Source organism: Doryrhamphus excisus, linkage group LG5 (genome assembly GCF_037039965.1).
Source record: "Doryrhamphus excisus strain RoL-2023G ecotype Guam linkage group LG5, RoL_Dexc_Guam_v1.1, whole genome shotgun sequence".
NCBI classification, from domain to species: Eukaryota; Metazoa; Chordata; class Actinopteri; order Syngnathiformes; family Syngnathidae; genus Doryrhamphus; species Doryrhamphus excisus.
The window spans coordinates 2,160,039-2,179,671 of NC_136361.1; the positions used below are offsets into that span (position 1 = coordinate 2,160,039).

The following is a 19,633-nucleotide window of genomic DNA, read 5'->3' on the forward strand; positions in this document are numbered from 1 at the left end:
ATGATGTTTTTGGCACATACAGTTTTAACAAAACATGCAGAAATATGTGCAACTTTTCGACAATTAAGTTTTTCTTTGTTTCTGCAAAAAGGAACGATCGTTCCATCCATCTAACTAAATAGTTTTCCAGTCTATATGTTCAGTTGCATCAGTCAGAAAAATGCATCATGTAGAGGAAAATATACATATAAGTCACACCGGACTATAACTTATTAAGTTATAGTCTAGATGTCCGCTATGTCAACACAACACGCTAACGTTATTCAGCTCCACAGGACCATAAGGAACATATCTGGGAGGCTGAATAGGCGAGTGCAAAGAGAAAGTTACCGGTAAGCAAGTTCACCGAGCTCTCGATCTCAATCCACTTCACTGAATCCAACAAATTCTTCACCATTTGTGTCCGTACCCGACAACGCCCTCTTGTGATTGTTGTTGGTGTTGTCATGTGATGACAGGCCAGAGAAATTATTTTCAAAAAGTGTGACATCTGGAAATTACGGTATAGCAATCCTGAATTTCTCATTTTAACGCTATCACCAAGTTCTGTTATTAGTAAAAAAAAAAAAAATCTATACTGTCAAAGCTGGGTTAAAATTGCTAAGCTTTTTGGTTGATATTTGGGGAAAGCGTACATCATAAAGAAGTAAGAATTTAAGAATTAAGAATTTATAAGACAGTATAGTTGTCTTTTCAGGAACTGCGAGCCAGTGATTGATTTATTTTCTGCTGCCAACTTTGTTTTCCTGCAAAATCCAATCAGCTTGAGTTTGACTTCCAGTGAAAATTGGACGCGTTTTATCTATCCCAGCCTGCATCACTTTGATTTTTCCATTTTTTCCAGCTTCAGTCCAACAAGATGACCTTAGGATAAGGCCAGTATGGCTGCTTGCTTGTTTGCAAACACAACTGTGCAGAAATAGAAAACTGTCCGCTATCAGCCTAAGTGGTTGTAGCATGTCAAGATCCAATACCCCGGATCCAAAAACAACCGAGCCATCCCCGAGTTTTCTTCTTGTTATCCCGTGGACAAGCCATCCAAATATATTGGCTTTGTTGTTCCACCGCCATACTTCATAATGTTATTCTCAGGACTGCGACTCGTGCCCGTCTCATCCTATGATGCCTTTATGATACGTCTTTCATCTATTGATGGATCACAGCAAGCACACTCGGAAAGCCGTGCGGCTGTGGGAGTTGCACCATCGCTCCTCTTGTTTTGCCAGGATGTCCGACTGTCGATGGAGATACTGTCCTGTCGTCCACCCCCTGACTATCTTCTTGGCTATAATTTGCTTTCTCAACGTGACAATCACCGACAGTGAGAGGATATGAGCGTTAATATAACATGAGAATGAAAAGGCGTTTTTTCTTCGGGACTAACGCTGTTCTTAGCTTAAAGGCATCAACACTTGGAGGGAGAGTCTATAATAAGAGTCTATAATAAGAGTCCATAATGCAGTGTCCAAACATTGTGAAAAATGAAAGGATGCAAGGACGCTTTGGTATTTAAAGGAAAAAAAACTACATCGCTGCTCTGTGATGTATTATTAATATCATTCCTAGTATCATTCCTAGTATTATTCCTTCCTCTTCCCCCCATTTTTGCTGTTCTTTGAAATACATTTTCCAATAATTTAAACATTTTTCTCAAATAATTATTATAAAAATAAAAAAATATATATAAAATATATAAAAAAGTATTCCCACAATATTTGTATTTTATTCGCAATTATTATTATATTCTAACTTAAAAAACAAATTTAAAAAAATGTCTGTAGTCCTGAGAAATGTTCTTTATAATATTCAAATTTATTCCCATAATATTTGGATTTATTCCTATAGTATTCAAATTTCCCAAATTAATTTTGTAAAAATGACAAATGTTTTAGTTTTGTTTGCTTGACCTTACTCTTGTTAGCTGTTACTTTTAGAAAGTGCCATGGGGCAATTAAAACAAGAGCTCCGGTCTAATGTCTCTTCAAGTCTGAGGTTTTATTCCAGCGTTCCAGTTTTTTCCTGGAAGAATACAAGGATCCTTGAACACAGAATGTCCAGCACTTTAGACTCTCAATTTATTCATAAAAACGCTTAGCATGCTGTCATATTTACAAAGAAATGACACTGAGAATGTCCATTTGTTCCCCTTTGCAATTGCAGATATTTTCTGACTTTATCCTTGAGCTGCTAAAAGCTAATTACACTCCACCGCTCTGAAAAGGCCGCTAACTAATCCTAATACGAAGCCCATTCTACAGCGTGCCATGCAAATGACCTCGTCGCTGAATGCTACTTTTGAGTAATCCTCGCCTCGCACGTGCCGGCGTTGCTGGGTGAAAGTGCAGACAAAACCGTGCGTGTGAACACGAAGCGGCGATGCGAGATGCTGAGCTGCATGGATGCTTATCTCCACGCAGACAGGGGATTAATTCTCCAGTGTTCATCTGTGGCGTCATCATCCAAAACAACAAGTGCAACATCCACGGTGCGATGCGGCCAACGGCGGCCGCTGCGACAACTGATCCTTCGCCTAAGCGCTGCGAGGGATTAGGTATGACTGACTCTGACAGGACCTCATCACTGGCGTGTTTGTGGAGTGTGGAGACTAAAATAAAACAATTTCCAGCCCGAGATGTTTTTACCCTTCGGTAAGGTGCAGGGAATGAAAGACGCCATATTGGCTTTCTTACCAATATCCCATATCCCGATATTATCCAGCATTTCATTTCCGATACCATTATCATTTATCATCGTAGATTGCAATTACAATTTCATATGTCATATCATCCCAGTAATCCTAGTAATAAATGGCAGAAGAAGATGGATGGATGTCATATCATTATTGGTAGAAAAAAACATATTTTATGCCAATATCAGCTATCTTTGCAAGGTATGCATGGTTTAGTGAAGACATATTTAACCCCCGAAGTTGGACTGACTTGAAATTTCTCACACAGTCCAATGTGCTCTACAAACCACCCACAGACTGAATTCCATTCAAAACAAACATTGAAACTTCATTATATCAAAGCAGCGTTTCTAATTGAATGTTGTTGGGAAGTCAATTCAAAACTACCAAAGCACTTGGGCATCCAATTTAAAAATGTACCCAGAACGCAATAAACGGGCAAAACTAAAAACAAATAAATGTTCTTCAGACACTACGCCTTGAGGTGAAAAAGTCGTCTATAATATAAACTTAAGTAATACGGTCGTTTTCAAAAGACGGCTGTTAATCGATCATGTCGACAGTGGTTGTAGCCATGCTAAATTAACAATTTCCTTTATGGAGTTTTGAATGGTGACAGCTCAACTGTGAAAAGAATACTTTGTGGACGTATTTTGACCTGATCAAAGTACAAGCAGGTACCAGGCATGGTGAAGAGTCGCGGCGGCGGTTTTACGGGGAATTTAAAAAGGAACTCGCTGCCGCAAGGTGGAAATCGGAAGTGTGGCACTGTGGACCAGCATCTTCTGTGTGTTTCAACGTGTAATGAATGATGTTACACTGAAGTAGACGGAGTATCTGCATGTTGAGTTGAAGACACCGAATCACAGCCGTCAATGACGGGTGCCTCCATTTCCTCGCAGGCAGCACATGAAGGCGCGCTTGATGTCTTTACCTGCACATTTACGTAAAGGCTTTCCGTTCTCGGAGTGGACCACAAGGCCAAACAGGATTATTATCATGTCTGCCATTGTTACTCAACTTGAGGGAGGAATTTGAGCCACATTCATCAAACTCCCGAAATATAGCCGTTACCCGAGCCTTGAAAGATCAGGATTGTGTTTTCGACAGAAACTTCCTCGCTTCTCCTTCATTGGCATTGTGCTCCGCAGCTCCCACACATCTCCTGCGCTCTCGCCCATTTCCTCTTCAAATATTTTCTTTACTTCTTGCAATACTGCTTCCCTTACCGCCTATCTCTCCTGTGAGCTCTTCAGGCTCCAATATTTGTTTGGAGATACACCGCCACTCTCCTGTTATCCTTCCCTTCTGCTTTCTCGTCTAGTCTTTTAAATCTCATTTGTCTCCGTCTTTTCTGCCGTGCTTCCTGTTGGGTAATCTGTGTCGTTGTTTGGACTCATGAGTTGCCTCTGTGGACCACGGGAAGGGTCCCTTTGGAATCTGTTGAGCTATTCCGGCTTTCATCGCCCCAACAAGCCTGATTCCCCAAAATACACAAGTCAAAGTAACTAAGCTAACCAACCCGAGCCATTCTCAGTGCTTACCATCATGGTTGGGGTTGCCGAGTGTCCACGGCTCGTCCGAGTCAAAGTGCGTGTCTCCTCCGATGCCCGGACCCGGGAAGTAGGCGTGGGCCAGGAATCCGCCTTCACCGTCAAACGGAGAGCTGTCACCGTGGAAACCGGAGGCGAAGATGATGGTGATGTCCACGTCCTTCTTGGTGCGCTCCAGTTCGCTGTAGGGCACGGCCTCGAAGCGCAGCGGCGTCACGTTTTGCCACACGTCGAAGGCTCGTCTGATGGCATCGTGGGTCTCCTCGGCGCCGACTTTGGGTGTCACGTTCTTTATGCTGCGGAGATACCACACGCGCAAAGTAGTCATCGAACTGTGGAAAATAAGCTCTTCCTGCACGCTGCCGTTTCCCGCGCTTATTGCGACTCGCTTCCACAACTCAATGGAGCCGTTCCTGAGCGAGGGCAGTCGAGTCCAACCCTGGAAGTTGTGATACGTTGCAGGTGTGGAGAGGATTGGACGCTTTTCTTGCTACTTTCTAATTAAGGATTATCAACAGCCCGCTGAGTCTGCTTGGTCATGGCGGGGAAACGTCTCTTGGATTTATTTGCTCTGAAAATATCCGGTGGTCTTAAATTTAGGTTTTGTTGCCGCATAGGAGAACATCTGCATCAACCAACCGCTGCACGAGTGCCTTCTGATGGAGCTGCGTTTTTTTTTGTTTTTTTTTTTTAAAGTCGCGGCGCAGGCAGAGATTACATGGGCGGTAAAACATGAAAAATTGTGGGCTGTGAAATCTGCAAAGCTTGCCGCAAACATCACTTTTTGACATTACATTACACAGCCGCATCATCTTCGCATGAAGGCAACATTGAGTGTTTGTAAACCTTATTGAAAGACCACGGCAGTTAAAAATGTCATAATGCGGCGAAATAAACGATAGGCAAGCAGAAATGTGGATGCAAAAACTGCATCTCGAATTTCTTGTTGAAAGTATTTAAACGCATTCCATCAGGACTTCCACTCAAAATATTCGCTTTACTGTTTCATCACACTGAGTGCATGAGTGCTGCCGGTAGTGCATTTAGGGCGGCCTTTTTTTGCAAACATGGAAAAAAAAATCTGCTGTAATTTTATTTTTTAAAAGTCCAAAAATTAAAAGAAAAAAGTTTATTTAATATAAAAAGAAAAAGCCATAATTTAATTTAACGTGGAATCATATTTTATAAATAAAAATAACGTGCGGCATGGTGGTGGAGTGGTTAGCGCGCAGACCTCACAGCAAGGAGACTAGGGTTCAATTCCACCCTTGGTCATCTCCGTGTGGAGTTTTGCATGCATCTTCCCACATTCCAAAAACATGATTGGCGATAATTGGCGACTCCAAATTGTCCATAGGTATGAATGTGAGTGTGAATGGTTGTTTGTCTATACAGTGAAGAAAATAAGTATTTGAACACCCTGCTATTTTGCTATTTCTCCCACTTAGAAATCATGGAGGGGTCTGAAATTTTCATCGTAGGTGCATGTCCACTGTGAGAGAGATAAACTAAAAAGAAAAATCCAGAAATCACAATGCATGATTTTTTAACAATTTATTTGTGTGATACAGCTGCAAATAAGTATTTGAACACCTGTGTATCATCTAGAATTCTGACCCTGAAAGACCTGTTAGTCTGCCCATTAGAAGTCCACCTGCACTCCATGTATCATCCTGAATCAGATGCACCTGTTTGAGGTCGTTAGCTGCATAAAGACACCTGTCCACCCCATACAATCAGTAAGACTTTAACTTGTAACATGGCGAAGACCAAAGAGCTGTCCAAAGACACCAGAGACAAAATTGTACACCTCCACAAGGCTGGAAAGGGCTACGGAGCAATTACCAAGCAGCTTGGTGAAAAAAGGTCCACTGTTGGAGCTATCATTAGAAAATGGAAGAAGCTAAACATGACGGTCAATCTCAATCGGAGTGGAGCCCCATGCAAGATATCACCTCGTGGGGTCTCAATGATTCTAAGAAAGGTGAGGAATCAGCCCAGAACTACACGACAGGACTTGGTCAATGACCTGAAAAGAGCTGGGACCACCGTTTCCAAGGTTACTGTAGGTAATACACTAAGACGTCATGATGTGAAATCATGCATGGCACGAAAGGTTCCCCTGCTTAAACCAGCACGTCAAGGCCCGTCTTAAGTTTGCATATGACCATTTGGATGATACAGAGGAGTCATGGGAGAAAGTTTTATGGTCAGATGAGACCAAAATAGAACTTTTTGGTCATAATTCCAATAAGCGTGTTTGGAGGAAGAAGAATGAAGAGTACAATCCGAAGAACACCATCCCTACTGTGAAGCATGGGGGTGGTAGCATCATGCTTTGGGGGTGTTTTTCTGCACATGGGACAGGACGAGTGCACTGCATTAAAGAGAGGATGACTGGGGCCGTGTATTGTGAGATTTTGGGGAACAACCTCCTTTCCTCTGTCAGAGCATTGAAGATGGGTCGTGGCTGGGTCTTCCAACACGACAACGACCCGAAGCACACAGCCAGGAAAACCAAGGAGTGGCTCCGTAAGAAGCATATCAAGGTTCTAGCATGGCCCAGCCAGTCTCCAGACCTGAACCCAATCGAAAATCTTTGGAGGGAGCTCAAACTCCGTGTTTCTCAGCGACAGCCCAGAAACCTGACTGATCTAGAGAAGATCTGTGTGGAGGAGTGGGCCAAGATCCCTCCTGCAGTGTGTGCAAACCTGGTGAAAAACTACAGGAAACGTTTGACCTCTGTAATAGCAAACAAAGGCTACTGTACCAAATATTAACATTCATTTTCTCAGGTGTTCAAATACTTATTTGCAGCTGTATCACACAAATAAATTGTTAAAAAATCATGCATTGTGATTTCTGGATTTTTCTTTTTAGTTTATCTCTCTCACAGTGGACATGCACCTACGATGAAAATTTCAGACCCCTCCATGATTTCTAAGTGGGAGAAATAGCAAAATAGCAGGGTGTTCAAATACTTATTTTCTTCACTGTATGTGCCCTGTGATTGGCTGGGAACCAGTCCAGGGTGGACCCCACCTCTCATCCGAAGACAGCTGGGATAGGCTCCCGCACCCCCGCGACCCTCGTGAGGAAAAGCGGTAGAAAATGAATGAATGAATATTATTTTATAAATACAAATAACGGGTGGCACGGTGGTCGAGTGGTTAGCGCGCAGACCTCACAGCAAGGAGACTAGGGTTCAATTCCACCCTTGGCCATCTCCGTGTGAAGTTTTGCATGCATCTTCCCACATTCCAAAAACATGATTGGCGATAATTGGCGACTCCAAATTGTCCATAGGTATGAATGTGAGTGTGAATGGTTGTTTGTCTATATGTGCCCTGTGATTGGCTGGGAACCAGTCCAGGGTGGACCCCACCTCTCATCCGAAGACAGCTGGGATAGGCTCCAGCACCCCCGCGACCCTCGTGAGGATAAGCGGTAGAAAATGAATGAATGAAATAAAAATAACGTAATTATTCAGTTACAAGCTATTTTTCAGAAGGTTACAACCGCAATAGGTGCGTCCATTACGTGCATTCTTAGCGTCCTCTTTACAGCATTTTTTTAAATATTTTTTTTTCTTTAGAATGCACAGAAATGACAAAGATGTCCGTCCCAGTCTCCCATAAGGATTGTGGATGATTCCAAAGAAAGTGAACTTTTGCTGTGAGGACAGGTAGTTGCTTGAGCTGATCCCGTAAGCGTATGCGCATCCTATTTCAAGGGCAAACATTGATTAAAGTGCAAAACACACACACAAATACACACACACACACGGGGAGCAGCTCCAAATTGACGAATGAAAGAATTCAAACCTTCTCCGAGGCCATATCAATGATTGAACTCCATGTTGCGAGGTGATAATTACTGTGGATGCGACTGCTACGCTATAATAGCACGTGCACGCAGGGAAAAACAGTAGGGATGCCAAAGCTAATTAGGGCCTCCCAACAGCACCGACTGTATGCGGCAATGCGGAAAGGAGCGCACGCTGGGTGCCCGTGCATTAATTATGCCTTTCCAAATGCCGCCTTTGTTTTCTGATGATTATTTAACCGATTTGATGGAGAAAGATGGATATTTTAATGGGGGGACCATGTGACCAAAGCTGGAATGAAGAAGATTGGAACGCCTGGAAGGACGTGAAGGATTCAGTTGCGGGAACGTGTCATTGCATTTATTACCTGCCTTTATTGATCAACAGGTCTGTCCTATTGATCCGACAGAATGTTAGATCCACTTTAGCTAATGAAAGATAATAAATAAAATATCTACGGCACCATGACCTTCTATTCTGTTTCTTGGTGCCCCCTGCTGTGATTCAAAATATGGGACTGTCATGAATTCGGGTTTTAAGATCGAATCACTTTTGTTTCTAAATGATCTCCATCCTTCTCCAAGTGACAAACACGACATGACAAAGACCCAAGCTGAGATTTACTGTGTACCCTTCAGCTCCGCTTCCATCGGAACACCATGATATTTTTCCGTGTTCCCATTGTCAAAGGCTGTGAACCTACCCAAATGTTTTGACTGGCGTACCAGCTGCTAAAGTTTACTACGGGGGTGTCCAAACTTTTTCCAGGAAGTGAAAAATGAAAGGATGCAATTTTGCCATATATTACTCAATATGCTGAGAAGTTACATATCGTATATTTCAAGGCAAAAACTGCGTTTCAGCTTCGTAAAATTAGGATCAACTCTACACTTTTTCCCATTTTTGCTGATTTTTTTCCCCTCAAAATTTTAACTCTCTTCATAAATTTTATTTTAGTCCCATAATATTGGCTGGCGACCAGTCCAGAGTGTAATGGAAGACAGCTGGGATAGGCTCCAGCAGCACTACTGAAGATAAGCGGCATAGAAAACTGATGGATGGATGGAATATTTTGACTTTATTCCCATATTATAACTTTTTCCCTTTTGATAAATTACAACTTTGTTTTGTGTATTGCTTATGTTACAATCTTAACTTTTTGTTTCCATTTTGATGTTTTCAAATGTTCATATTCTAAAAATAACAACTTTATTGGTTTATTTTTCATATGTATAATAAATAAATAATAAATAATAATAATAATAATAATAATAATAATAATAATAATAATAATAATAATAATTAATAAATAATAATAATAAATAATAAATAATAAATAATAAATAATAAATAATAAATAATAAATAATAAATAATAAATAATAAATAATAAATAATAAATAATAAATAATAAATAATAAATAATAAATATATTATCATATATATATATATATTCAATTATGATGTTAATATTTCTACTTAAAAAATGTACTTTTCCCCAACATTATGATGTTATTATATTGTAAAATTCCAACTCTGGTTTAAGAAGAGCTGGTAAATCCCTGGTACACTTGGTCAATGTCCGGGTGTCATGCAGATGAGGTCATGTACATGCATGCAGCGATGGGTGGGACAGCCGCCCCCATGGCCTCCTTGCACCCTTGCACACTTGACTGACCATTCAACGTAACCAAGGTCTCGTGATATTCCCGACTAAAATCCCTGGTGTAATTCCGTCAGATGAGAAACGCAGAAACCAGCAGCCTGAGCACTTCAGCTGCAAAACAGCGGCATGTCTAATCTAACAGTCCCCACGCATTCATCCTCAAAGCAAACAGTCCAACTATTAAGGATTGTCCCATAAAACACAAAGCCAGAGACTAAGCCACATTAGAGCCAGAAGAGATTTTACAAACGGTGGTCTAGTAACCTGAAAGTAAATCTCAGCTTAGAGCAACACTGAACTTCCAGTGACCTCCGTGTTTTCTACTTTCCGCCTGGAAGTTGACTTATCTCTTCCCATCACATGCTCTTTGGTGCCGACGCGAGGAGCAGCACAACAAGTTTCAAAAGATGTACGCTGAATTCTATACTTTGATGGAAGGAGCGTTCAAAAGAACTCACCTGTAAGTGATATGTTTGTGTTGCCACTTTTGTCCCGTGAGGGCGTACCGCCGTTTCCTGACGCTGAATTTGGTTACACCTGCCATCTGGTCAGGAACGCCACATCGGGGCTTCTTCATCCACCTGCGGGATTAATATTACAAAACTATATTAACAAAAATAAGTACATTTTATAGAAATTGATAGACAGGACAGCACAATACAGGCGATACTGTACAAAAACGAAAACGGGAGGGGGTACAAAAAGCAGGATTTGACCAAAGTTGGTCGACTTTGCTCAGTTAATTAACTAAAAGGTCATTATGCCCATCCCCAAAACGACGCATCTTCATGTGTAACAGAGATGACACCCCCAGCATGAGTCCACAACATCATGGTGACCACACCAGACAAGTATGCATTATTGAAATGATATTAATATTCCATTGAAAGGGCACCTCACCTTAGCGTGTTATTGCTGCATGGAGGGAAGCAGTGGGGGGGGGATAGAAAAACAGGCACATCGTTAGCTCATCACATCACACCCGGTTTGGGTCCACGGTGCCGGCTAGCGAGCTAGCTCTCTCACGGCCGGGCCGACACGTTACCGCGTTACGGTTCAGCGGCCAAATCGAGCTCATCGCCATTCGGAGCACGGATGGCATTTCAGCGTTGACGGGGACAAATGTCACTGAACACTGTTTTGGTTATGAGCAGGTAGAAAGCCATCTTAGAAAGTGTCAAGGATCGATGTCGCCGTCTAAATGGATGATTTAACTCTGAAGAGGATATTTCCTTTTTCCTTTAGCCTTTATTCTAATATTGCTGTTCGATATTTCAAATTTGTGATTTCAGTGAAAAGGCTTGTTATTAGGATCAATGTAGCTCTTTTTTTCTCCTAATATTTCAGCTTTGTCCTTCATTTTTATACATTTTCTTTTTGTAGTTTTTATGACTTTATTCACTTCGTGTTAACTTTATTCCCATAATATTTTCATCTCATTTTCCAAGAGTACAACGTTTTGTTTTGTTTCAAATTTTTCCTTTAATAATTAAATTTTTCTGGTAAATATTTTTAATTTTATTCCTATAATATTTTGACTTTATTCCCATATTTTCACCTCATTTTCCACAATACAACTTTTTGTTTTGTTTCTCATTTTTCCTTTAACAATTCAACTTTCCTCGTAAATATTTTTTAATTTTATTCCTATAATATTTTGACTTTATTCCCAGAATATTTTGCTTGGTTTGTTTTTCATAATATTACGAGTTAATAAAATTGTGTATTTTTTAAAAATATTTCAACTTTATGCTATTAAAATGACATTTTCCCCTCATAATATTGTAGTTTTTTTCACATAAAATCTTGACTTTTTACATAATATTTTGACTTTATGCTTGTAAAATTACTGCAGATTTTTCCTTTTTTGCTGTTATTATAGTTTTTTTGTTTATGTCTTATGAAGTTAGATTTTTGGAATGTGCTGCAGGTGACAAATTGCCTCTCTATGTGGCTCTGCGACTAGGTTTCTGTAAGTAATGTGCAACTATAATGAGATATCTGTGTGGATTAAGAAACGTGGTATTTTTGTCATCAGCGTTGATAATTAGGACAGTGTTATTGTCAGTCAGCTAATTAGCAAATTAGTCATGCAGCTCATTTGGTGCGCCTGAAATACACATACAATGCATCCATTTAATACGCGCAGATTTAAAATAGTCGACCTTTGTGTGGGTGCCTTGGCAGAAATGCACGGTGTGTTATTTGCGGGGTATTTCATAAGCATATTTCATACGCGACTCACTCTATGGTGCTGCTGTCCAGAGTCCCTGTAACATTGAGGCCGTAGCGGCGCTGCATGGCAGCAATAGCAGACTGCATGACTCGGGCAGAACGCAGCACTGACATTCTGGGGTCTGCAGGGGGGAGGTAGCCATACCTTTGGAGCCATGCCTGTGGGCGAAGAAACACAAGACAGGGGGGGGGGTTACACATCAGGCGTTCTGGTCAGAGGCTAATAGACCGGCCGTTGAGAAACAGGCTTATTTACTCACATGCAGAGAGTTCAATGAATCAGCAGATTAGTATCTTTGCTCTGCTTTAGCATACCGAAGCAGAAACAGCATTTGTCGGAAACAATGTTGTGGATTGCACCCCCAAAAAAATGGAGCCGTGGTATCATCCGTGCACTTTTCTATACTACTTCCTCTGTTCGGTTATACGGGTGAGCTGGCATTCGATAACACAAACTGAACCTACTACACTGTCACGGACTCAGATTTGCCGTGAATAATAGTCAAGATCCTGTACACCCCGCATCAAAATGTATTATTTTTATTATTAATATATGGCAGCAGAGATAAAAAACCATGTTTCATCTACAGTATTTCTATGTTCATAGAGCAGAATGCAATCTTTTATGGTGTTGTTTGGCTTGTCGGAAAAAGGATTTGCTGTAATAGAGCTCTCAGTGTCCCCTATAAAATCCTGCCAAAGGGAATCACGGCTCAGATCTCGGGACAAGCCTGGATGAAGTGGGGGGGGGGGGGGGGGGGTTCGACTGGGCTTTCCCACGGAAGAGCTTTAGGGATTTGGCTCGTCCCAGACGCTCTGTTTTCCTCATCATCAAAACGGTAAACAGAGCGTCCGACGTCTGTTTTCGTGAAAGCAACCCATAAAAGAGACAATAAATTCTATAGTTTGAAGTATGGAGATGGGAAGCACAAACAGGCCGCAAATTTCCACACTTTGCCGTCATTCTGGAAAGCTCTTCGGGAAAAACATGAGCACCGTGATACAACAACACAAGACATTTGGGTAGGATACATTTAAAAAAAATATTTTAAAAATCTGCCATAATTTCTCCAAGTAGTGATAGTGTACAAAATAAAAAAAATAACTTGTTGGCATGTTTGGAAAATTAGGTTATTTATTTGACAAGAATATAGTCAATTTTATGGGAATAAAGTCACAATTATGAGTTTAAATATTTGGAAAAAAAAAAAAAAAAGAAATGGAAAATACCGCATTAATTTTACCAGAATAAAAAGGAAAAAAAGTCATATTTTATCAAGAAAAAAAGTCAGAATTTTACAAGCTACACTTGTAATATTACATATTTTAGTAATATTACGATTATAATAATGATTAGAAGCAACCAGCAGTACTAGCCAGCTAACGTTATAAAGTCAAATAGTGTAATATCACCAAAGACCAAGGAATCCTGACCTGATGGATCCGTATTGGACAATATTGGCGTACTGGTAATTCTTGCCAATACCATGTAAAGCCCTGATAGTGCCTTTTGCTCAATATACTGCAAGAATATAAATATAACTTTATAAAACCACTGGTTTGACCTCTAATACACACTTTGCCTTTTCTTGTCCTGTAATCTGTTCTTCCCTGAAGTCTCGTCTTTCAAAATGGCAGCCACTTTTGGCTCTTTTCGACCACAAGCCCGGTGAAGAAACTTCTGATGCATGAGAAAAAAAAGGCCAAATAAAAAATACATCACAAGGCTGCCCCCCCATTTTTAAATAGAATCCGTATCAGTCAGTCAATCACAGGGTGATAGTGGTCGGGGTCACTGAGCGTCAATCAATCCAAAAACACTGGGCTGGTTGTGTCATCGTGTTTGGTTCATTTCAAAGTGCAACGATCCAGAAAGGGGGTGGAACTTCGAAGGCGGGACGGGGGCGTCTGCTGTCGTCGTTGCGGGATACTAGGCCTGTCACGATAATTAATAAATCAATCAATATTTCAGATCCACTGGAGATCATCATCACTTCCGCTTAAAGGGCTAAATACTTATACTAATACTAATACTAATACATTCTACTATATTATGACATATATTACAATTAAAAAAACAGTCCCCGACAATAATATTGTTTATCGGCAATAATTTGTCGGATAATTAACATCCAGAAAAAATGTGTTTCCCACTGGATTCTTCTTCACTGCTCGGTGGGAACGTGGCTTTGGATGTAGCAACTCCTCGGAAAACATGAAACTTAGTGACCGGGGTTTGCAGGATACCGACGGACATAAATTCTCCAGGCAGCAGTAGAATAAATGTAGTTGTGCCAAAATGGACGTGCGGTTCTAATTCCGGCTCTTCCCTTTAGCGGGTGTGGCCGTCCGCCAGCGTTTTAATGGAAGGCCAACCTCTGCTAATAATCAAGGGTCAATTCCAAAGATGTTTGGCTTAATCGGGTCCAAGGTCTTTGCTTCTTCCGGCTTTTATCACCATCTTTCCCCCTCGTTATTTCTTTCACTTCCTTTTTTAATCCTCCCCCTGTTGTCCGTGCGTTCATTGATTCCTTCCCTCCGTGCCGATGCGAGGATCCCTCCAAGCTGGACGGCTTCCTTAATTCAATGAAACACAAATTCCTCTGCGCCTTCCCTACACAAACGGTGTTACAGGAGCTTGTAAGCATAGACGGGAGGAACTGGGGGGGGGGGGGTCAATAGAGCTCCGTGCTGCTGTAATAATAATGAGAGGGGATGGCAACTTTGCTCCATGTGCCGCATTACAACGACCTCACGGAGCCAACGGCCGACGTTCCCAACTACAAAGACAAGCGGTGAACAGGACTAACATCCTCGCTTGGTGTGGATCAATGAGTGTTGGATAAGAGTTGAGAGGAAAGCTCCATGAATTGTTCATGAGATGTTCTATGGAAGGAAGCCTGATGGTTGTTTCTGCTGCGATCCCTCGGCGCTGCCTGATCATTTTACTTCAGTTTCAAAAACAACTGGATTTCTACCAACTGTGATGCAGAAATAAACAAAATTAAAAAGTAGCCCGGTTTACAACGTAGTAAAAACGCGTATTTATTCCTTGCTGAGAGCTAGATAGCATCATTGCTACTCTTCTGATGCCCATCAAACATTAACAAGCGTTCTGTAGGCTTGGCTCACCTTTGCCCCGCCCCCAAATCCAAATCCCCATGTGTAGAATATTTTGTGGGGGACGTATTATCCCCCCCCATTCCTGTCGCTTTGTATGGAGTTGTGGACTCCTATAGAGCAGCTACACACAATAACCACACAGAAAGCTTTCTAGATCTTCCAGATTCTGCAGTATTTTCATGAACTTCCATTTACTCCTCTGGGTACGCCCACTCCACTGTGATTGGTCACACTCCGGAGTGCCCCTGAGGACTGCAGCAATCTGTCGCCCATATTAGGAAGTCCGGATTGCATTAACATCAGTAGAACTCGCCGTTAGCAAAAACCTCCTTAAGTGACACTTTGGCATCATTTAACACCAGAATACAACATGTATAGGTCAGGAAAGTGATTAAAAAAAGGAAAACTGCACTTTTTAAAATGTTGGTCATCATCCACAATCCTTAAGTGAGACATCTTTCGGTTTTCTGAGTGTTCTAAACGTTTAAAAACAGCTACAAAAAGGCAGCGAGTTAATGCATGTAACGCTACGCACCTATTCTGCAGAAAAATCCCACTATTAAAAAACCTCCAATAATGTTTCATGGCCTTATATCCATGCAGCGACGGGTACATTCATGTAATACTTACACCATTTCGCCGGTATTCTCTGTATCGTTGAGTTTAAGTGCCCAACTGCATGACAAGCACAACTGAATGAATTATTGCGGCCACCAGGTGTCGCCAAAAACCAACCACTAGCCCACTTTACTAAATGATATGCAAGTCCCACCTGACTATATTATATGTTGCAGGGCCTGTGGCACGGCTTCCGGAAAGAGCAGAGTCAAAGTACGAGTGAAGAATTCCCCTTTCACTTTTTACAGTAAGAAAGAGCGAAAGCAGAAGCAGCTGAAGCCTAAAAGGTCTGAATTGCATCAGTGCCTATTTCTGGGTTCTCCACACTTGAGTTCACTCCACTGAGAAGCAGAATTCACAATTTAAGAAGAGTTCAGCCTCGCCTTACTCCTCTGCATTTATTTCCACGCTGTGTTTTTCCCTCCTCCGGTGTTACACAATAAGAAAAAATAGCTTGTGGTTTTACAAGGAACAGTTACAGAAAACAGCACTTGGTGTCTTGCAAATTCTCCAACCGCTTTGGGTCATCGCAGTAGCAGGGGAATATAAAAGTTCAGTTGAAAGGAAGAGCAAAAGACGGCAGTGACAGATGCTACGTCCCCTCCAGATGCGTCACAAAGGACGAGAGCTGACGTGAACTCGCATCGTTCGTGTCCCCGGACCAACCCGCTCTCCCTCCCCGACTCAGACGTCTACCTGACAAGCAGAAGGTGGCCTAATTAGACGGCGGGTGCCATCAAAAGGCCAACGTGTGAGGCGATGGAATTACTCCATTATGGATGAGATGAGTGTCGGGGAGCCCGGTTGGCATGGCAACACACTTGCGGCACGTGGCGCCTGTTGATGTTGCCACTTCCGACGGATCAAGCGGGGACAAGCTAGGGATGTTTGACTGTGGCTCCGATGTGTAGGAATTGTTTAGGAGAGTTGAGGATGTGACAGATTAAAAAAAAAGGGGCTTTAAAATGGTAAATAAACTTTAAAATTCATTCATGCATTGGAAAATGATTAATAATCAATAATTAATTGACAGCTATTTTGGTATTTGGTGGATATTTTTTTTCCATTTTAAATATCCTTGGATTTATTTTTAATTTCTTTATTTATTAATACCCTAAAGGCATATTAAAAAAATATAATTCTACAAAATTCTACAAAACAATATAAAAAAAATTGAAAAATCAGCAGTAATTTTACAAAAGTCAAGTCAAAATAGTAAGAGAAAAAAGTTATGATCTTACAAGAAAAATTCATAATTTTATGAAAAAAAAAATTTTTTTTAAAAAGGAGCACAGATTGAAGTTAATAATAATAATAGGCTTTTTCCCTTTATCACAAAGCTGGGATGCAGTTTGTACTTCTTCACGTACTTCAATAAAAAAATATCAAAGTAACCCTTGCATCCTTTCATTTGTAATACATGGCTCTCGCTGTAGTAAGTTTGGGCACCTCTGAGCTAGCTGGGTTTGGCGGGAGACGGACAGGAAGCCCTGTGTCAAAAATAGCCATTTTTACAGGACTCTCAATTTACTTGCGGGGACGGAAGGTACCATGTCAGGAAAGTCGGGAATGATGTGAAAAATAAGCTCCGGCATAGAGATCGTAGATTGCGGACTCCTTGCTGTCATCACGTCTACTTGCTTTGAGTCTCCGATCTTCTCGGCAGATTTGTTGAACACCAGGATGGCTGGAGCTCTCCGAGCAGGTGACCTATCGGAACGAAATCCAAGGCCCACGAGCAAAGCCTGCCAGATCTGACCACTCTAAATTATTCATCACACCAGCAACCGCTGGTAAGTGTGCCAGGGTTGTCAAGGAAACCACGGCCTTCCTGCCCACACCGGTGACCCCAAACCCACACATCAACAGTGAATCTAACTGCTCCCACTGAAATCTGCATAAGACTCCACAGAGCCAGCGTGACTTCTAACAAAACCTGAGTTTAACTTTGTGAAGCGACGCATGCTGGACACTGTAAAAGCCCGGTCCCCCTCTCTGACATACACAAATGTAGAGCACGCCACGCATACCTCAGTGGCCCCATTTGGACAAAATGTCACAAAAATGTCACCCAGAAATGTCACAGTCTGATCCTACATACTGATCACAACGCTACCTTTTGAGAGCGTAGCCTTTTGGGGTTAGGCTCACAATTTGCACCATCAGTACAAATGTAACTAAAGTACATGTGCAGACAACGCGGTGATGGACACCCTCGCATGCGAGACACCCTGGTGCCACCGGCTCGTGTTTCGGGTGTCAGGTGCGTTAAAAATGTACCTGCTCGGTAAACTGTGACCGCAGCACGAGTCTCATAGGAACAATCTCTGTTGATATGGAGTCGGAACAAAAACACTAAAGCTAACAAGAGGCTTCCCAGGAGAAAAAATACTTGGTCTTTATTGGGCGGGGGGTAAAAATGACTAGTATCGGTGTTAAAGGCCATGGAAATCGTATTAATTGAGAATATATTCACAAACAAAAGAATCGCTGCAGATTGATGAATCCATCAGAAGCACTGTTAATAAATAAACAAATATAACGAAAGATGTGTTGATATCCAATGTTTGCATGTCACTGCGAGTGTAAGCGTGTCACCTGGCAACATGACCTACAACAGGAATACAAACAACGTTGCCTCATTTTTCATATATTTCTGTTTAGAAATAAATACATAAAGTGTACTAATAGACTCCGTATCAGGCCACTTTCCATTAAGGTCAAGATTGCACGCTTTCGTCCTATCCAAGCCACAGCAGGTATCATTCAGTCATCCATCCATCTCGCCAAAGGGGCGTGTTAACAGATGACATTGCACCGCGGCAACTCCTCCCCTTGCGATGCGTTTCGCCTGCGCATGCAACTTTGCCGTGTCTCTAGCGGGAACGCTCGTCGTGGTCCAAAACATGGAGTGTGAAACGGAGCAAGACGCTGCACCTGGTGCCTCTGTGTAAAATAGAGGTGATGCATGCTTAGGCTCTGAGAAATGACATCAGAGGTTGGGTTTTTGAACACAAACACAAAGGTTTTCCATGTAACGTTGTTAAAAACATTAAGTAGCCTAAACCTTCCAATTTCTTATAGCTGTGATATTTTCTTAGGAAATATATACGCGGCGTATACGAGCATATTTCTATTGTCATTGTGCTGTGAACAATGACAACTGCCTCCCCGTCGCTGTTAACAAGTGCACAAAAAGCTGCTTCCTGACAATCTGAAGGACGGCTTGAATGTCTGAACGGCGCATTTTATACAATTTTTCTTCCAAGTGATGTTACTCGGCGTCTTGATGATGCCAACTGTTGCAACAAGCATTTAAATTCTCCATGGAAATGTTCCAAAAGCCCATCCCTAGTATCGACTTCCTGAGAAATTTGGCATTGCTTGGCCGAACATGCAACTGTTAATCTTTGCCGTCAAATTGTAGTCAAGCACACAGTAAAACTCCCAAAGAGATAAGAGTATGCCAATGTAATAACTTTATTTCAGGGACGGCCTTTGAAAGGCTGAACAAAAGCCAAGTAGCTTTCAGAAAATGTTGAGCAAAGCATGGCGGATCTATACTGCTGGAGTGATGTGGAGCAAGTATTAATGACTATTTTATCAGGCAACAACAGGCTGTGCTTTCTGTAGAAATATAAAAAAAAAAAGAGGAATATTGCAGGAGAACAAAGGCAATGGTAGCACGACCGATCAAATCCAGGAAGTCAACCAAGCGGAAAGGTTACGCGTTCTCAGTGACCAGCAATTACAGTGCAGGCTCAGCTCGGCCCAGGCCATCAAACCATACTTGTTATGTGGCAGAGATACCCGCTCTTTCTGTGCCATTAATACCTGCCATAACTCGAGATGTATTGTCGACTGCGAGACAAACAGAGCATCTTTCCAAAGCAGCGTCACAGCACCATTAGTCACCCATATGGT

The 19,633-nt window shown here is 41.7% G+C and overlaps 1 protein-coding gene across 3 annotated transcripts in view; it reads right to left on the reverse strand.

The window, feature by feature from the left end:
• Positions 1-19,633, reverse strand: part of mmp16a (matrix metallopeptidase 16a (membrane-inserted)) — a 44,887-nt gene that overhangs the window by 21,050 nt on the left and 4,204 nt on the right. For 2 of the 3 annotated variants that reach the window (XM_058060003.2, XM_058060001.2), the window contains 4 exons: positions 11,979-12,127; positions 10,634-10,648; positions 10,192-10,314; positions 4,234-4,538 (listed from right to left, as the gene is read on the reverse strand). In XM_058060003.2, coding sequence (XP_057915986.2) covers positions 4,234-4,538; positions 10,192-10,314; positions 10,634-10,648; positions 11,979-12,127 — 592 coding nt within the window. The remainder of the gene's footprint in view (positions 1-4,233; positions 4,539-10,191; positions 10,315-10,633; positions 10,649-11,978; positions 12,128-19,633) is intronic. The other variant, XM_058060002.2, reaches the window with a different exon arrangement.